The sequence below is a fragment of the Hemiscyllium ocellatum genome, chromosome 5 (assembly GCF_020745735.1).
Source record: "Hemiscyllium ocellatum isolate sHemOce1 chromosome 5, sHemOce1.pat.X.cur, whole genome shotgun sequence".
Lineage (NCBI taxonomy): Eukaryota > Metazoa > Chordata > Chondrichthyes > Orectolobiformes > Hemiscylliidae > Hemiscyllium > Hemiscyllium ocellatum.
In genome coordinates this window covers 114,557,724-114,575,771 of record NC_083405.1, presented here as the reverse complement: position 1 = coordinate 114,575,771, position 18,048 = coordinate 114,557,724, and the positions used below count along the sequence as shown (strand labels likewise).

At 39.1% G+C, this 18,048-nt stretch overlaps 1 protein-coding gene across 3 annotated transcripts in view; it reads left to right on the top strand.

Annotated features, from left to right (window-relative positions):
• dync2i1 (dynein 2 intermediate chain 1) overlaps nt 1-18,048 on the top strand; it is a 98,071-nt gene that overhangs the window by 41,168 nt on the left and 38,855 nt on the right. For 2 of the 3 annotated variants that reach the window (XM_060825608.1, XM_060825606.1), the window contains exons 8-12: nt 437-511; nt 3,632-3,821; nt 5,914-6,016; nt 10,919-11,048; nt 15,174-15,285. In XM_060825608.1, the coding sequence (XP_060681591.1) occupies nt 437-511; nt 3,632-3,821; nt 5,914-6,016; nt 10,919-11,048; nt 15,174-15,285 (610 nt within the window). The remainder of the gene's footprint in view (nt 1-436; nt 512-3,631; nt 3,822-5,913; nt 6,017-10,918; nt 11,049-15,173; nt 15,286-18,048) is intronic. The other variant, XM_060825607.1, reaches the window with a different exon arrangement.

Here is an 18,048-nt window from a genome sequence, read left to right as displayed (position 1 = left end):
TGATGTTTCTTCACTTGCCCTTAATTTGGACGTTAATTATGTTGAACAATATTTACCTATATCCCTTTTCAAAGCATTGTCTTTGAATACTGTTTGTATGTAGATCATTCAAGGCCTGGCATCTAGCTGTTTTTATCTCATTATTCTTTTGTCAAACTTAAGTCTGTTATTGAATTATTGACTGACTGACGAATGACAACTTTTTTCCCTTTTTACCATATCAAAGCAGTTTGTAATTTAAAGAGTGGCTATCAGATTTTCTTGGCCTTTTCTGCTCTCATGCAAATTGTGTAATTTTTCTATGTCTTAATAATGAAAGCTTTAGTTATGTATAACTTCGAAGTGACTTAATAATGGAGAATTGTTTGGATCTGATATTCGTATTACTGCAGATAACTATTATCCTACCTTTAAAAAACTGAAAATTTCTTTGCAGTTTGTTGAAAGAGAAGAAATTGCCATGGATAGCCAGTCCCCTATTGAATCGTCAAACTATGATGATGATTTTGAGGTATTGACCATTAGCTTGTAGTGTATAGATAATGAACAAGACTTTTGTGCCTGGGTTGACATGTTTTCAGTCTGTTAAAATTTGCAATATTATTATATTATTTTATTACTTAAAATGTAATTCTGTTTTATTTATTGAGCATCTTCTAGTTTAGCATGTTAGCAAGGCTTGAAAGAATTTTCTTCTCAGGATGTGCATATTAGTTTACTTATGTTAACACAGTCACCTCTGGAAGGTCTCCATGATCATATTCATATTGCAGCATTTGACCGTGTTATTCGTATGTGAGCTGCAGCACAAAACTAAAGTGTTAATTTAATTGATATTTTCTAATTATCCTGTTCAGAAATGTCATTATTGCACCTGGAGCAGGTGGGACTTCAACCCAGGCCTCCTGGCTCAGAGCTAGAGGCTCTATCACTACCACAACGGTTGTATAATTTTAATCTACTTTTTTTTGGATACATTATGACTCACGGGTGGAACTTGACCTCAGGCCCCTGGCTCAGAAGAAGGGCCATTATGATATATTTTCTAATCAACCTGTCCATAAATGCCATTGCATTCCTTTCATGCAGGTAGGATGTGAGAGTGGGCTTTCTGGTTCAGAGATAGGGACGCTACCACAGCACCACAGGAGCCTTATGAAAATTATCACTACTCCCCAAGATATGTTTTAATCAACCTGTTCAATGATGTTATTATACAGTCAGAATCAGATGGGGCTTGCACCTGGACCTCCTGGTCCTGATGTAGGGATAATATCACTGTGCCACAAGAGTTTGTGTTAATTGGATTCAGCTGGTGGACATTATTCATGTTGAATAGCAAGCTGGAAGTAATGGTTCTTGTGGCTCACTGATAGTGTTTCTACCTGTGTTGTAATGTCTTACCAAAGGTCTTTATGATATTTTTGGAAACGGGCTGTGTTACAGACATGTAAGACTTTATCTTGCTTGAGTTCTGACTTTATCGATAACTGCAAATTTCTGGAGACTTTTGCTTATTTTGACCGACCAGGATTCTCTTCTCAGAACTTTCAACCAGTCAACGGTAGGAGAATAACTAGGAAGTGCAAAGCCAAGAACCCATCCCTATCCAGCAGCCTCCAAAGCAAAACTGCCTGCTGCAAAAAAAAACCCAGTTAGAAGTAGTTCACTCTTTGTTGTCTTTTTTTTCCAACATTTTCTCAGTGGGTAGCTGGCCAACACCAGTCCTCCCTTGATTGATCAAATCAACATGCAAACAGCTACCAGTTCCTGAGCATAACGACATCTTTGTGTTGCTTTGTCTACAGTGTTCTTCAAGCAGTAATTAATCTGCATTATCTTTCCAGGTCTGTTCCCAACAGCAAACATCAGATTTTCTTTTTTTTTTGAAAACAAGCTGGCGTTCATATGTTCAGTTCTCATTTTCAGTTCTCAGTTCCAAACCTAAAGTATGAAAAACAGTGATGGGTCTCAACACTCCAAGTACTGTTCACATTCTTGCCACTAGCCCCTTTTATCTCTCTCTCTCTCTCTCTCTCTCTCTCTCTCTCTCTCTCTCTCTTTCTCGCTCTCTTGCTCTTACATGCATACAAAAACACACGCATATGTACACACAATCACTTTAATCAGCCATTTATTATTGAAAAGTGGGCATCATAGAGTCATCCAGCACAGAACGAAACCCTTCGGTCCAACCATTCCATTTTGACCATAATTCCAAACTAAGCTAGTCCCACCTGCCTGCTCCTGGCCCATATCCCTCTAAACATTTCCTATTCATGTACTTATCTAAATGTCTTTTAAAAGATGTAACTGTAACCACATCCACCACTTCCTCAGAAAGTTCATTCCACACATGGGCTACTCTGTGTTTAAAAAAAAAATCACCTCTCATGTCTTTTTAAAATCCTTCTCCTTTCATGCTAAAGATATGCCCCCTAGTCTTGAAATACCCCACCTTAGGGAAAGACACCTTCCATTCACCTTATCCCTCTGTATCCCTCCTTATTTACTAAACCTCCATAAGGCCATGTCTCAATCTCCAGTGAAAAAGTCTCAGCCTCTCCTTATGACTGGAACCTTGCAGTCCTGGCAACATGCTGGCAAATCTCTTCTGAACCCTCTCCAACTTTATAATATCCTTCCTATAACAGGGTGACCAGAACTGGACGCAGTACTCCAGAACAGGCCTGACCAACATCCTGTGTAACCTCAACATAACATCCTAATTCCTATATTCAAAGGAACAATGAAGACAAGCATGCTAACTGCCTTCCTAACCTCCTTATCTATAAGTGATGCAAAGAATTATGTACCTGAACCACCAGGTCTGTCTGCTGTACCATACTATCCAAAGTCCCACTTTCAATTGTCTAAGTCTTGTCTTTGTTTATTTTGTCAAAATGTAATATCTCGCATGTAGCCAAATTAAACTTCATTTGCTACTCTTCAGCTCATTGACCCAATTGATCACCATCTGTTTCTACGTAGATAATCTTCTTTACTGACTACTAATCTTGGTGTCACCTGCAAACTTACTAATCATGCTTTCTATATTCTTATCTAAATCATTTACATAAATGGCAAACAGAATCCTGTGGAATCACTGGGAAGGAAATTATTAGACATTAATAGTTGACTTGAGAATGGGGTAATTGACCTTAGAATTGGATATCTGCAGACTGCTATTTATAGCTGTTATGAGAAAGCTGTTGAACAATCTAATTTCCAGCATTTTTTCTGTTTCTTTCTCACTGAGAAAATCATGGAATTTAATTACACTGATAAGCAAGACTATTAGTATGAAAATTAATATTCATATGCACTTAATATTATAATTGCATCAGACTTTTAGATGAGAGAAACGCAAAGAAAACTTAAAAAAAAAACATTTTGTATATTGGGCTTAACTATAGACAGAAATTTTGTAGTATTTATCCCCAGTGTATTGTTGTATATGTTTCTGGTTATGTTAGACCTATCAGTTCTAGCAGCTTACAGCAAAACAGTATTAGAGACAGCCTTAAAATGTCTGTTCAGCAAAAAGTCTACAGAAGGAATAAATAAATAAATACTTAAACTGTAAAGCTGTGTCACAAAATACAATGTTGTTATGTCCTTTTGTTTAAAGGACTACGAGGATGACTTTGAGGAAGAGGAATGTGAAGATGAAGAGGTACAGCATGAAAGAGAGGAAATTCCAGCACATCAGCGTGCTGAAATTGAAGCAATTCAAAAGGCCATAACAGCAGAAAATGACCAGGTCAGAGAAAAATGCCCTGGAAGTCACAGAAAAACCTGCGAGGAAGATCCAAATAGAGGTGAGATTAATTATTATATGAATTTCCATGGTTTTAAAATAATTATTGGACTACCAAAACTGTCTTTTAAAATTGTCAAACCATTGGCTTTTGTGGTTTCCTGCTTCATTTTCAATACACCATACTGTGTTATGAGTGAAATTTGAGATAAATGCTTTGACAGATTCGCTTTTTTAACTCCAACATTGATACCCTTCACTTGAATAAGGAAAAATTTACTGAAATATCTTATTTGTTTGTCCTTCTGTTTGCTGAATTGCTAAAACTTTTTCACTGTTCTACACTGGTGCTAACTGCCCTTCAACTGAGGACATGTTTATCCCAGCTTTGAACAATTCTCAACTGTTAAAGCTGGTGTAGCACCTGAATTCAATATTCTTTATGGACTTTTTTGTGTGCTATTGTATGGTATAATCACTCAAGCTGCAGCTGATCTTATGAAGGACCAGTTTAGTCAACTTTTACATAGCGTAACAAAGATGGGTAGTGACTCGCAGCTACTGCCTGAATGAAGTAATGCAGAGTCATAGAGTCATTGAGAAGAACAGCACGGAAACAGACCCCTCGTTCCAAATTGTCTATCCTAACCCAATCTAGTTCCATTTGCCAGCACTTGGCCCCTATCCCTCGAAATCCTTCCTATTCATATACCCATCCAGATGCCTTTTAAATGCTTCAAACTCCACTGCTCCAGCCTCCACTGCTTCCTCTGGCAGCTCAATACATGCACCATCCTTTGCATGAAAATTTGCCCCTTAGGTCCCTTTTATATCTTTCCCCTCTCATGCTAAACCTATTCCCTCTAGCTCTGAACTCCTCCAATTCAGGGAAAAGACTTTGTCTATTTATCCTATCTGTGCCCCTCATGATTTTATAAAGCTCTATAAGGTCATCCCTCAGCCTCCAAAACTCCAGTGAAAGCAGCCGCAGCCTATTCAGCCTCTCCCCATAGCTCAAATCCTCCAATCCTGGCAAAATCCTTGTAAGTCATTTCTGAACCTTTTCAAGTTTCCTTCTAATAGGAAGGAGACCAGACTTACACACACTGTTCTAAAAATGACCTAACTAATGTCCAGTACAGCCGCAACTCCCAACTGCTATACTCAATGCTTTGACCAATAAAGGAAAGCATACTAAACACCTTCTTCACTATCCCATTTGCCTGCAACTCTACTTTCAAGGAACTCAGAACCTGCACTCCAAGGTCTCTTTGTTCAGCAAAACTCCCTAGGACCTTCCCATTAAGTCAAGATTAGAGTGGGGCTGGAAAAGCACAGCAGGTCAGGCAGCATCCGAGGAGCAGGAAAATCAACGTTTCAGGCAGAAGCTCTTCATCAGGAATGTTTTCTGATGAAGGGCTCCTGCCTGAGACGTCGATTTTCCTGCTCCTCAGATGCTGCCTAACCTGCTGTGCTTTTCCAGCACCACTCTAATGTTGACCTTTACCATTAAGTGTATAAGTCCTGCTCTGATTTGCATTTCCAAAATGCAGCACCTCCCATTTATCTAAATTAAACTCTATCTGCCACACCTCAGGTTAGAATACTTATTTAATTTGGAAGTCCTGAAAATAGTTGGCTATGGATAGAATGTATATTTTGCTTTTACAGTCAGCACATCATCCCAGTTTTACGTGGACACTAGTATTTTAGATTTTGGAGGGAATGTGTCAACTAGCCCTATGGATAGGATTTGCACGAAATGTAAAACCATATTAGTTTCATTGTACAGTGGGTGATGGAACAAGGGACCTGCATTGTCAATTAATGTAATCTGAGGTTCTGACCAGCTATGACCTTGACAGCATGTGCAGGCATAAAACACATGCCTATCATATTGAAGTTTTGCCAGTGAAGCTCAGAATACAAATGTTCCAGTTCGGAAACAGCGAGCAATACACCACAGTAAATCTTGACCGTGATAGACAGCCAGCTAGGTATGTCGAATTATCATGAAATGATATTGCATTTTTAATCAAGCAGATGTAAATGAATAAAATTAAATTTGCATTTACTTATGTTTTAGTAAATATTATCTACTGCTTGCAGTAAGATGTTCATTTTATGTATGTGTAATTTGTTGCCTAATTTAGATTTTGGAAACTCTCCAACCATAGGACCTGTCCGAGGAGCATTCATAGATTTTGGGGCAGCCAAGCAGCGTGAGATCAGTTCAAACATGGCTAGTAAACAAAAGTAGGTAACTGGAGCTAACAGTTTACTTGCAAACAATTGCATGCCAGCAAAAACCCACAAATGTTTGAGGTGAAATTAGAATCTACATTGCAACAATGCAATACTTACCTGAATATGGGATTTCTAATTATTTCTTCATCAAAGACTCAAACAAAACCGAAACTTTCCACTCTGAAAAATGACAGATAAACCTGTTCGTATGTGAAAACAGGCCTGGAAATCAACAATATAGCTTTCTGACTGCCAATATTTTTCCCGAATTTCAATATGGTTGAGAAAAACACATTTTGTTGAAGCTTTCCATCTTGTCCTCATCAGGACCTTTCACAAGAATACAAATTCAAAGTGAAAGCCAACATTTATTCTGCATACAAGTAGAGTGCTGATTGATTGGCAAGTGGATTCAGATTTATAGAGGCATTAATGATCATAGCTGCAGCATGAGTTTAGATCTGAATTTTAAAAGGAACAGGACCTCTAGGAATGACAGGAAGCTAAAATAAAGTGAAGAGGTGTCTCTGTTAATTAATGATGGTATTAGCACAATTCAGAGGGTTGATGCAAGATGAGAAACAATTTGAGTAGACATTAAAAATGATAAAGGCAAGGAGTCTCCAACAGTGCCTATATATTAGGGTGAAGCGTAAAGTAAGGGATAATGAAAACTTGTCAGAAATCCATGGTACTAACCATGGAAGATTTCATATATACATGTTGTCTGGGAAAGTCAGATGGGCAAAGATAACCGAGATGAGGAACTCCTGGAATATTTTTGGGATAGTTCTAAGAACAGCATTTTCTGGAGCTGACCAGACAGCAAGGTATACCATTCCTGATATCTTGCAATAGAGGTAGGATTAATGAATTATCTCATTATGAAGCACCCCTCTCCCCAACACCCTCCCATTCACCCACCCACCAATGTTGTAGGGACCATAATATGAATGAGTTTTGATTCAGTTTGAGGGAGAGGAGTAGGTCTGAGACCATTTTCAAAATGTAAAGAAGTGGAATTTTCACAGCTTGAAAGCAGAGCTGGCTCTAATGAAATGACAAAACCGTTTAAATAATATGCAAATAGAAATGGTAGGGGTGGAAACACTATCTGTGGTTAACTGGAAGTGTTAAACATAGTATCAATGACAAGAAAAAGCACATAATTGTACCAAGACAGGTGATTGGACAGAATATAAAGAAAATGAAAGAACAACCAAAAAGAAACAGCGAAAAGTTAAATAGTATGAAGCAAAGTTAACCAAAAATATAAAAACAGGTACTTAGAGTTTGTGTAAATAAAATGTGAGACTGGAGAATGAATAATGGAAAACAAAGAAATGGCAGATGAATTGAAAAGGTAGTTTGCACTATAATGGCTACAAATAACATCCCAGAAGCAGTAATAAGTCTGAAATGAAAAGCTAGGGATGGACTCCAGAATATTTCTAATACCAGAGAAGTGGTACTTAATAAATTGTTGGAGGCTGCTCAGTGCTGTGTCCTCGTTGGCTTCATTTTAGGGTCTTAAAAGAAGTAACTTGTAGTTTACAAATTGATTTTAATTTTCTTAAACTCCGTTGTTTTGGGTACATCCCACTACATTAGAAAATAGTGAATGTAACTCCTTTATTCAGAAAGGAAGGAAAACAGACTACAGGGAAAATGTTAAAGCTATTATTAAAAATGTTAGCGCAGGGCACTCGGACAAGTTCAAGGTCATCACTTAGAGTCTACATGATTGTATGAAAGGGAAGTCATGTTTGATCAATCAATTAAAACTCTTTGAGGAAGTAATATGCTGTGGTTAAAAAAAGGGGAGCTGATGAATCTTCTGCAAGTAGATTTCCAGAAGATAAATAAGGTGCTACAGCAAAGGTTATTGCAGAAAAAGAAAAATGCTCATGATGTAGCAGGCAATTTATTGTAATAGTCATAATGTCATAGAGATGTACAGCATGGAAACAGACCCTTTGGTCTAACTCGTCAATGCCACCCAGATATTCCAACCCAATCTAGTCCCACTTGCCAACACCCGGCCCAAATTCCTCCAAACCCTTCCTATTCATATACCCATCCAGATGCCTTTTAAACGTTGCAATTGTACTAGCCTCCACCACTTCTTCTGGCAGCTCATTCCATACACATACCACCCTCTGTGAAAACGTTGATCCTCAGGTCTCTTTAATTTTTTTTCCTCTCTCACTTTAAACCTATGCCGTCTAATTTTGGATTCACCCACTCCAGTGAAGAGATTTTGTTTATTCCATGCATGCCCCTCATGATTTTATAAACCGCTATAAGGTTACCCCTTAGCCTCCAACGATCCAGGAAAAACAGCCCCAGCCTATTCAACCTCCCCCTATAGCTCAAATCTTCCAACCCTGGCAACATCCTTGTAAATCTTTTTTGAATCCTTTCAACTTTAACAACATCCTTCCAATATGATGGAGACCAGATTCGCACACAGTATTCCAAAAGTGACCTAACCAATGTCCTGCACAGCCACAGCCTTCCAACTCCTGTACTCAATACTTTGACCAATAAAGGAAAGCATACCAAATGCCTTCTTCACTATCCTATCTACCTGCGACTCCACTATTAAGGCGCTATGATCCTGCACTCCAAGGTCTCTTTGTTCAGCAACACTCCCAGGGACCTTACCATTAAGTATATAAGTCCTGCTAAGATTTGCTTTCCCAATCGAAGCACCTCACATTTATCTAAATTAAACTCCATCTGCCACTTCTCAGCCCATTGGCCATCTGATCAAGATCCTGTTGTAATTTGAGGTAACCTTTTTCGCTGTCCACTACATCTCCAATTTTGGTGTCATCTGCAAACTTACTGACTATACCTCTTATGCTCACATCCAAAACATTAATATAAGCGATGAAAGTTAGTGGACCCAGCACCGATCCTTGTGGCATACCACTGGTCATGCCTCCCGTCTGAAAAACAACCGTCCACCATCACCCTCTGTCTTCTACCTTTGAGCCAGTTCTGTATCCAAATGGCTAGTTCTCCCTGTAGTCCATGTGATCTAACATTGCTAACCAGTCTCCCATGGGGAACCTTGTCGAACGCCTGACTGAGTAGATTGAAGGTTGGTTGGAATGAGTCTTTCTCAGGTTGATAAGATGCAGTGAGTGGTGCAGGGATCTGTGTTGGGATGTCAACTGTATAAAATTTATGTAAATGACTTATGTAAGGGTGCATATGGTTTTTTGCATAATTTTCTGATGATCAAAATATGGATTAGAAACTAATTGGGTCGAGGATATAAGGAGCCTACCAAAATTTATCGATAAGTGAGTCAGCAAGAATGTGGCAAATGGCATACAATTTGAGAAATTGTAAAATTGACCATTTTGGCAGGAAGAATGAAAAGAAAGCATATTTTATAAATGGTGAGAAATTTTGGATCTCCAAGATGCGGAAGGATCTGGATGTTCTTGTGCATGAACTACTGAACAGTTGATTTGCATATGCAAATTAAGAAAGGCAAGTAATTAGGAAAGCTAATTATGTTAACATTCATCAGAAGGAGAATTGAATGCAAAAGTAGCTAGTTATGTTTCACTCATACAGAGTGCTGGTGAGAAAACACCTGAATTAGTTTGCAAAATGTTGGTCTCCTTATTTAACAAAGGATCTAAGCACATTGGAAGCAGTACAGAGAAGGAATACTGAACTGATACCACAAATGGGAGTTTGTCTTTTGCGGAAAGATTGGACAGGCTAGGCTTGTATCTGCTCAAGTTTAGCACACTAGAAGGTCATTTGATTGAAACGTACAAAATCTTAATAGGTTCAATGTGGAGAGAATATTTTCTGTTAAGGGAGAATCTAGAGTTAGCACTCACTGCTTAAAAATTAGCATTGCCTTCTCAAAATAGGCAAGGTGAATGTTTTTCTTGCAGTGAATACAGAGCGTTATCTCCCTGAAAAAGTAATAGAAGCAGAGTCCTTAAGTTTTTTTTTAAGGTTGTGATATATAGATTATTGTTATGCAAGGCATTGGAAGGTTTTCAGGGTAGGCAGGGGTGTTGATTTGAGGTTGCAATCAGATCAGCCATGATTTTATTGAATAGTGAAGCAGGCTTAAGGAATTGAATGATCTATTCCTGCTCCATTTTTTATATATATATATATATATAATATATGTGTAAAAGATAATTTACTTTTAGTCCTTCTAAAGTTCCAATAAGTTTGGATAAACTATGATGAAGGATGGATATTTACATTCTCTGAGTATTTTAGCACTTCCAGTATTTGAAAATGGTATAACATTAAAAACAAGTGTTGAAATGTTTTGAGTTCCATGTATTGCAAGAATGATAGTACTGTAAATGTAATGTTTACAGTTAATGTGAATCATACTTGTGAATTTTTTATTTTCTCCTTATCCGACTGACAAAATAATCTGAAAGATAGCATAAGACTGTCACAACGCAAGTAACGGATTTGTATAATTCATGTGTACGTTTTTAAAATCAGCTTTCAAAGTATTCCATCTCCACTGGCCTTGTCGGCTTTGATGAAACATGATTTTCAGACTCCGTGAGATAACCATAAGCAATTTGCCTTTGAAAAGTGAATTATAAAATAGCAGGTTTTCATTATCAGTTTCTGGAATTATTTAGTTTTAAGGCTGGCAAACGCGGAGTTTGCACTAAATCTAAAATTAAAAATAGAAATAATTTTTCAGTTCATCGTAATAGCTTTAGAAATGAGAAGTTCACACAAAAAATTTGGATGGAGATTTTTTTAGCTCATTTACTTTCAACAAGAAAGAAAACCAGTGCTGAATAATGAGCACTTCCATGAACTCATTACGTTGAAATAAGCCTGCCTTCTTCACATTTGGTGGATATGTTAAAAGCCCTAATTTTACATTTTGTGCAGAAAGCGCAGTGCGGAGTTGCTCCGACTGATTGACTTGGATTTCTCAGTTAGCTTTTCCATGCTTGATCTGCCTCCATTGAATGAGTACGATGTCTATATCAAGAATTTTGGACGCACAAACACCAAACAGGTATGTTAGGAATATTCCACATTTATTTATGGTCGTTAGAATACATTTTAAGTAAAATGGTCTTAACTTTTTTATTCTAAAATTTGTTGAATTGAACAAGTATTCAAGCGTGAAGCTTGATGGACAACTTTGAGCAATACGTTTAAATCATTCATAATGGCCTTTTAGTTGAAGTTCTGGATGTAGGTTTGCTCGCTGAGTTGGGAGGTTCATTTCCAGACATTTCATCACCCTACTAGGTAACATTTTCAGTGAGCATCCAGGCGAAGCATTGCTGATAATTCCTGGAAACCTTCAAGACCATCAATAATACCCTTAGTGGCATAAAATTCACTAAAGAAGAGGAAAATACTAACAAACTGCCATTCCTGGATGTCACAGTAGAGTGAACAGCTAATGGGAATCTTCAAACCAGCGTCTACAGGCAAACAACACACACGGACCAAATATTGAACAACAGCAATCATCTCAACATCCACAAACAAAACATTATTTCAACGAGCCACCACACACTGCAGCACAGAGGAACTATGCAGAGCAGAGGAAAATCACCTGTACAGTTTATTCAAAAAGAATGGATACCCAATGAATACAGTCTGCCGATTTTTGAGCAACAAACCCAAACAAGCAGACAAAACACATCCAAAAACCCTAGCCACTCTCCCCTGCATCAAGGACATCTCGGAAATGACTGCCAGACTACTCAGACCCCTTGGCATTATGGTACCCAACAAATCCACCAGGACATTAAACAGCAGCTAATGAACTTGACATATCGTATACAGACAACAAGCAAAACTAATGTCATTTACAAAGTACCATGCAAGAACTGTAACAAACACTACATTGGACAAACTGGCAGAAAACTAGCCACTAGGACACATGAACATCAACTAGCCACAAAATGACATGACCCTCTCTCACTAGTATCCTTACATACAGGTAAGAAAGGACACCACTTTGACTGGGACAACACATGAATCCTCGGGTAAGCCAAACAGCGATACGCACAAGAATTCCCAGAAACGTGGCATTCCAACCAGAACTCTATCAACAAGCACATTGAGTTAGACCTCATCTACCACCCCCTGAGAAAAAGAACAAGAAATGACATCACCACAGGAAATGATACCACCAACCCCAAGAAACCCAAACATATAAATAGAAAGCAGGAATTATCAGCAGGGCTTTGTCCGAAGGCCACTGAAGATGTTACCTAATAGGGTGACGAAACATCTGGAAATGAACCTTTCAGCTCAGCATGGCCTTTTAGTTTTGTGAACTATGAAGTTAAACATGATTTCAGCAAATAAGTATTTATGTTACTTTTTTAATCCTAGTGGATTTTAGCCAGTATGATTCTAGAGTTCTTGTTTGTAGTTGAAAATGTGTTGCTGGTTAAAGCACAGCAGGTCAGGCAGCATCCAAGGAACAGGAAATTCGACGTTTCGGGTCGGAGCCCTTCATCAGGAACACTTGTTTATAGTGTGTGTAATATACATTGGTGGATGTGACATGGGAGAAACGAGTGAGTGAGGTTGCAGGAAAAGGTGATTTAAAAGAATTTTTTTTTTAAATAAATAGAAAAATAAATGTGAAAACAGGGAGACCATGTTGTTCATCAAGGAAACCCAGCATGGATTTGTTAACAACATGGTATGTCGAAGTACTTTGCTGGAGTTTTTGAACAGGTATTATATATTGTTGGTGAATTATTGATGGTGTGATGTATAAATTTCCAGAGTTGTAGATCTTATCTGATCTTGGTACAAAGTACACAATAGAACTTTGAAGGTGATGATACATAGAGGCAAGATTCAAAATCTTTGGTCAAAGATCTGGAAGGAGGTTTTCAGGATTTGGAATGTTCCACCTGAAAAGCTGGTACATAAATACTTTTGAAAGGGAGTTAGATAAGAATTTGCGGATCAGCAACATACAATATATAAGGCAAGAATATGTGACTAGCTTGACGACTTGTTCCAAAAGCCAGCATGGACATGACACACCTTGGGACCTCTCCCTGCTCTCTAAGTTTCCCTAATTCTGAAACTACTGTTGCTGTCAAACATGAGCATATAAACAAAAGAGTTTTGGAATATTTATATTAAAAATATGCTGAATTGTTGGAGATGCTATTGTTGGATTAAGAGGTAGGTCCGTGACTATTGGAGGAAGTGCAGTTGGCTCTCCTTGTGTCCTGGTCAATTTCCTTTTTCAATAAACATCCGTGAAAAAAAACCAAGATCAACAGTCTCCATTCTTATTGCTGACAGTAGAATGACTCTCATCCAGATAGCATTTTGTTTTTGGTTACTTCAGATTGATTCACAAGTTAACTCGCTCCAGGTGAATGTTTGAAACTAGAACTGTTGAAGCAGGTCTATCCCCAATCCTCATATGCTTGTTTGCAATGAAAGATGCTCTTAATGAATGAACTGACTCGGTTGAATTGTTTTGAAAAATTTGAAATCGAATTTTTAGATTAAAGATTCACAAATTCACATTCACAAGAAAACTCTTGGTACCACTGAAATAAAATTATAATAAGAACAATGTGAAAAATGGCTGGGACAGCATGATTCCTGTCATTGTCTATATACCAGTCACTTTAAATGTCCTGTAGTTAGATAAGCTGAATTATTAATACTGTTTTCTCATTCAACAAAAGGAGAGAATAGAAGAGAAAATAAGTGGTGGCTCCTTTGCATTTTTGTGTACTTTATCTTCACTGTGCATATAGGTCTCTGTTCAGTGATTCCAATCTAATTTGAGACTTGACACTTCTGCTTGTAAGTAGGCATTTACTTAGCACATGCATGGATATGGCCAAGAACTTAACCCAGTGTTTGTGTGTTAATTAGACATCAAGATTGCCTAATGAACCCAAATAGCATATTTTTGCACGACAATTTTTTTGTAATTCAACATGTATTCAAAGATGCTCTGATATTTGGAGGAAGCATGCAGATTTGTTGGTCAATGTTAATTGACAGAATTATTTGAACACTTTAAACGTACGGATTATTGTGATAATGTCTTAAACTTTGAAAGAGTTGTGTAAACATGTCGGGAAGTATTTCAGTGTTCTAGGATGAATATATTAAATTGTTTTTGTAGAAAATGGAAGGAACAAGGTATTATACTCTGCTAAAAATGTGTTGCTGGCTAAAGCACAGCAGGTTAGGCAGCATCCAAAGAACAGGAAATTCGACGTTTCGGGCCAGAGCCCTTCATCAGGAATGAGGAGAGGGTGCCAGGCAGGCTAAGATAAAAGGTAGGGAGGAGGGACTTGGGGGAGGGGCGATTGAGATGTGATAGGTGGAAGGAGGTCAAGGTGAGGGTGATAGGCCGGAGTGGGGTGGGGGCGGAGAGGTCAGGAAGAGGATTGCCGGTTAGGAGGGCGGTGCTGAGTTCAAGGGAATCGACTGAGACAAGGTGGGGGGAGGGGAAATGAGGAGTTTCCTCATTTCCCCTCCCCCCACCGTGTCTCAGTCGATTCCCTTGAACTCAGCACCGCCCTCCTAACCGGCAATCCTCTTCCTGACCTCTCCGCCCCCACCCCACTCCGGCCTATCACCCTCACCTTGACCTCCTTCCACCTATCACATCTCCATCGCCCCTCCCCCAAGTCCCTCCTCCCTACCTTTTATCTTAGCCTGCCTGGCACCCTCTCCTCATTCCTGATGAAGGACTCTGGCCCGAAACGTCGAATTTCCTGTTCCTTGGATGCTGCCTAACCTGCTGTGCTTTAGCCAGCAACACATTTTCAGCTCTGATCTCCAGCATCTGCAGACCTCACTTTTTACTCGAAGATTATACTCTGCTAGCCATAGTTTTCAGTTTATTGTGTTAGCAAAAGTTCCCACTTATACTGTTTTTATATAGATATTATTTTTGATTTATTTTAAGAAAGTTAATGTTTAATGTAATTTCAACAGTTGCTTGGAATGTATGCCCCACTTTGAACTAATGTTTCCTCCTGAATTGAACCATTTATCCAGAGAATGTGTCAAATCTTCCAAACATGTTGTTATCCAATGGTTATGCTGGCTGAAGTTTGACCTTCTCAGGAAGCATGTTGGTTTAAGTATTTAGTTTTTAACTTGGTTATATTGTTCTTAGGCTTTTGTTCAGTGCAATGAAGACAATGTGGACCGAGACATTCAAACAGATGAAATTGAAACTGTTGAAAAGTGGACACAGCATCCTGGAGAGGGTAACTTGCTGTGTGGGGGTAAGCACCTTTTGTGAGCGTTGAGAAAACAAAAATCTCACTTCACAAAGTAACTTTAATTTGCCCATTTGACTCTGTAAGTCCACAAAGTGCCTGATGATGGTTAGCTAATTTGGTGGTACCTGATTTGGTCTTGAAATCTTTTAAATTTTTCTGTCTTGCTTTGTTTACAAAGCTTCACTTTAAAGAGACTGATGGCAATAAAAGAATGGAAACATGTTGTTTCTTTCATAAAAGTTTATTACTTACAATTTAACCTGTTTGGAAGGACAAGGGTACATACTGAAACACTCTTATCTATACTTTTCTCCAAGGCATAGACCATCCTGAATTGGGTATATATCATTGTTCCTTCTTCATTGTTGTACCAAAACCCTCGAATACTCCATCTAACAGCATTAGAAATGTACTTACATGCCTATATCACACAGATTGTTATGGTCCAAGAGGGTGGCTCATCGCTGTCTTCAAGAGGGTAGTTAGGGATGGGTGAGGTCCATGTCCCTTGAACAAAAAAGAAGAAAAGTTGTTGATGGCCTAATGCCCATCATTACAAATGGCTTTCACTTTATGGCCACCTGGTCCCTGTCCCTAATCTCTGCCTCTCCACAAAGATTTGGAGAGGTCAAGCCAAAAGTATTAGAAGGTGCTGGAGCGGAGATGTTGGAGAAATTAGCCCAATAAAGCAGAGACCACACGAGCCAGATTGGGTGAAATTGATAAGCTGTTTATTTCAAGCGATATCGCTGGAAGAAAAGTTGACTAGGCTGCCACAGAACTGTTGGTCTGTACAGCTAGATCAAGAGTTCTTTCCTTGAGCTGAGAATCAAGCCAGGTTTTATAGGAATCTTGTACAATGAGTTAACATGGGAAAAAATACAATGTGTTTGAAAATTAAGCAATCCAGTTACAGTGATGATAATTGAAAAACAGTTATTGGAAGAATGTCCTGATGGTCGATATAATGTAACGTCCTGGCAGAATTAATGAGTTCTTGATGGGATCAAGAGATTCCAACTTTCTTCGCAGGTGGGTGAGAATGTCTCTTTTGAAACAGTAAGGTGTTTCTATTGTTCCTGTCCTATGAGCAGGATTTTCTGGTGCCTCTCCGTCTGATCTGTCCTTTGTGTAGCTTTGGTATTGCTGGGTTATGAAACTGCCCTTGGGGCTTTGGAACACTTGTGTAGACCAGGTCCAGGAAGCTTATTGTTAGTGTCTGTGACTGTGGTCATGTCTGGATTCTCCTGTCAGCCTGTTTGGCCATTGCTGAGGCATTCTGGGTCTTTCTGGTATGGTTTGGACAGGCTTGATTTCCTATGTTCTGTGTGGGCATGCTATGGGTAGGTAGGTTGGCAGTTCTTTTCCCACAGGAGATAAGGGAAAGACTGCATTTGTGGAAAATGACACCAAGCTGATACAGAAAGACGGATTGAATGGCCTTCTGTACCATAACAATTACATGATTTTGATTACCTAATTGTGAGGAATAGAGATGAGTGGACAATGGTATGAGGGTGGCTGTGAATATTGGTTGTTCATATCCGAAGGAGAAGTACCTGAAGAAAGAGGAACGTGTGTAGCTGCAAGGTTTGTTTTGGAGTGCTCTCTGGTTCTCAGAAAATGCATTTATGCTGCTGATATTCTTAACTTGTGCCATATCTGCTTGCCTGGAGAGGTTGCTGCCTTCCTCCTGTGCTCAGGAGACAATCTCTTCACTTCAGTCACTCAGATCCTGCAGTAGAACCTCTAGCCAAGAGTGGGAAATGTGGGATGTGAGTTTGTTTGTTTGAAGTCCCACCTTCACATTGAGAATGCATTCCACTGTGTTGTGTGACACTATCAGCGTGCTAAATTGAACAAACTTTGAACACATCTAGCAACTCAAGATTGGGCATCCATGAGGTGTTGTCAGCCATCACCAGCAGAATTGTACTCCCAACACAACCTGCAAACTCATGGCCAGGCATAACCTCCACTTATCCATTACCATCAAGCCAGGAGATCAACCTTGCTTCAATGGAAAGTGCAGACAGCATGCCATGACCAGCACCAGGCACACCTAAAAATGAGGTTAACCAAGAACAGCTACCAAACAGGGCAACATACATGCCAGATAGCATAAGCAGAAAGTGATAGACTGAGCTCTGTAGTCCTGCCACAAGCAGTTGTAAATGGAGGTGGACAATTAAACAGCTGTTTGGAGGACGAGGCTCTGAAGATATCCCTTTCTTCAATTATGGAAAAGCCTAAAAATCAGTGCAAAAGATAAGGCCGAAGCACTCTCTGCAATCAGAGCAATTAGATTCTCTCCACTTGATATCAAGAAATAGTTGCACTGGATATTGCAAATTCAGTGCCCTGACAGCAAACCAGAGTAATGCTCCAAGCTCTTCCAGTACAGTTATAAAACTGACATCTATTCAACAATGTGTAAAATTGCCCAGGCAGGTCCTGTACGCAAGCAGCAGACCGAATCAAACCTGGCCAAATCCTGACCTCCCTGTCTATTCTCGATCGTGAGTAAAATGATGGAAGGTGTCATCAACAGAGCTATCAAGCAGCACCTGTTCACAATAACCTGCTTAGTAACCAGTTTGGGTTCCGCCAGGGCCGCTCACCCCCCGACCTCATTACAGTCTTGGTTCAAACATGGGCGAAAGAGTCGAATTCCACAGGTGCAGTGAGGTGAGATGAGCATTGACATTATAGTAATCATCAACAGTGGCTCATTGAAATAATGTTCTAATGCAGCTTTGTTTGTGG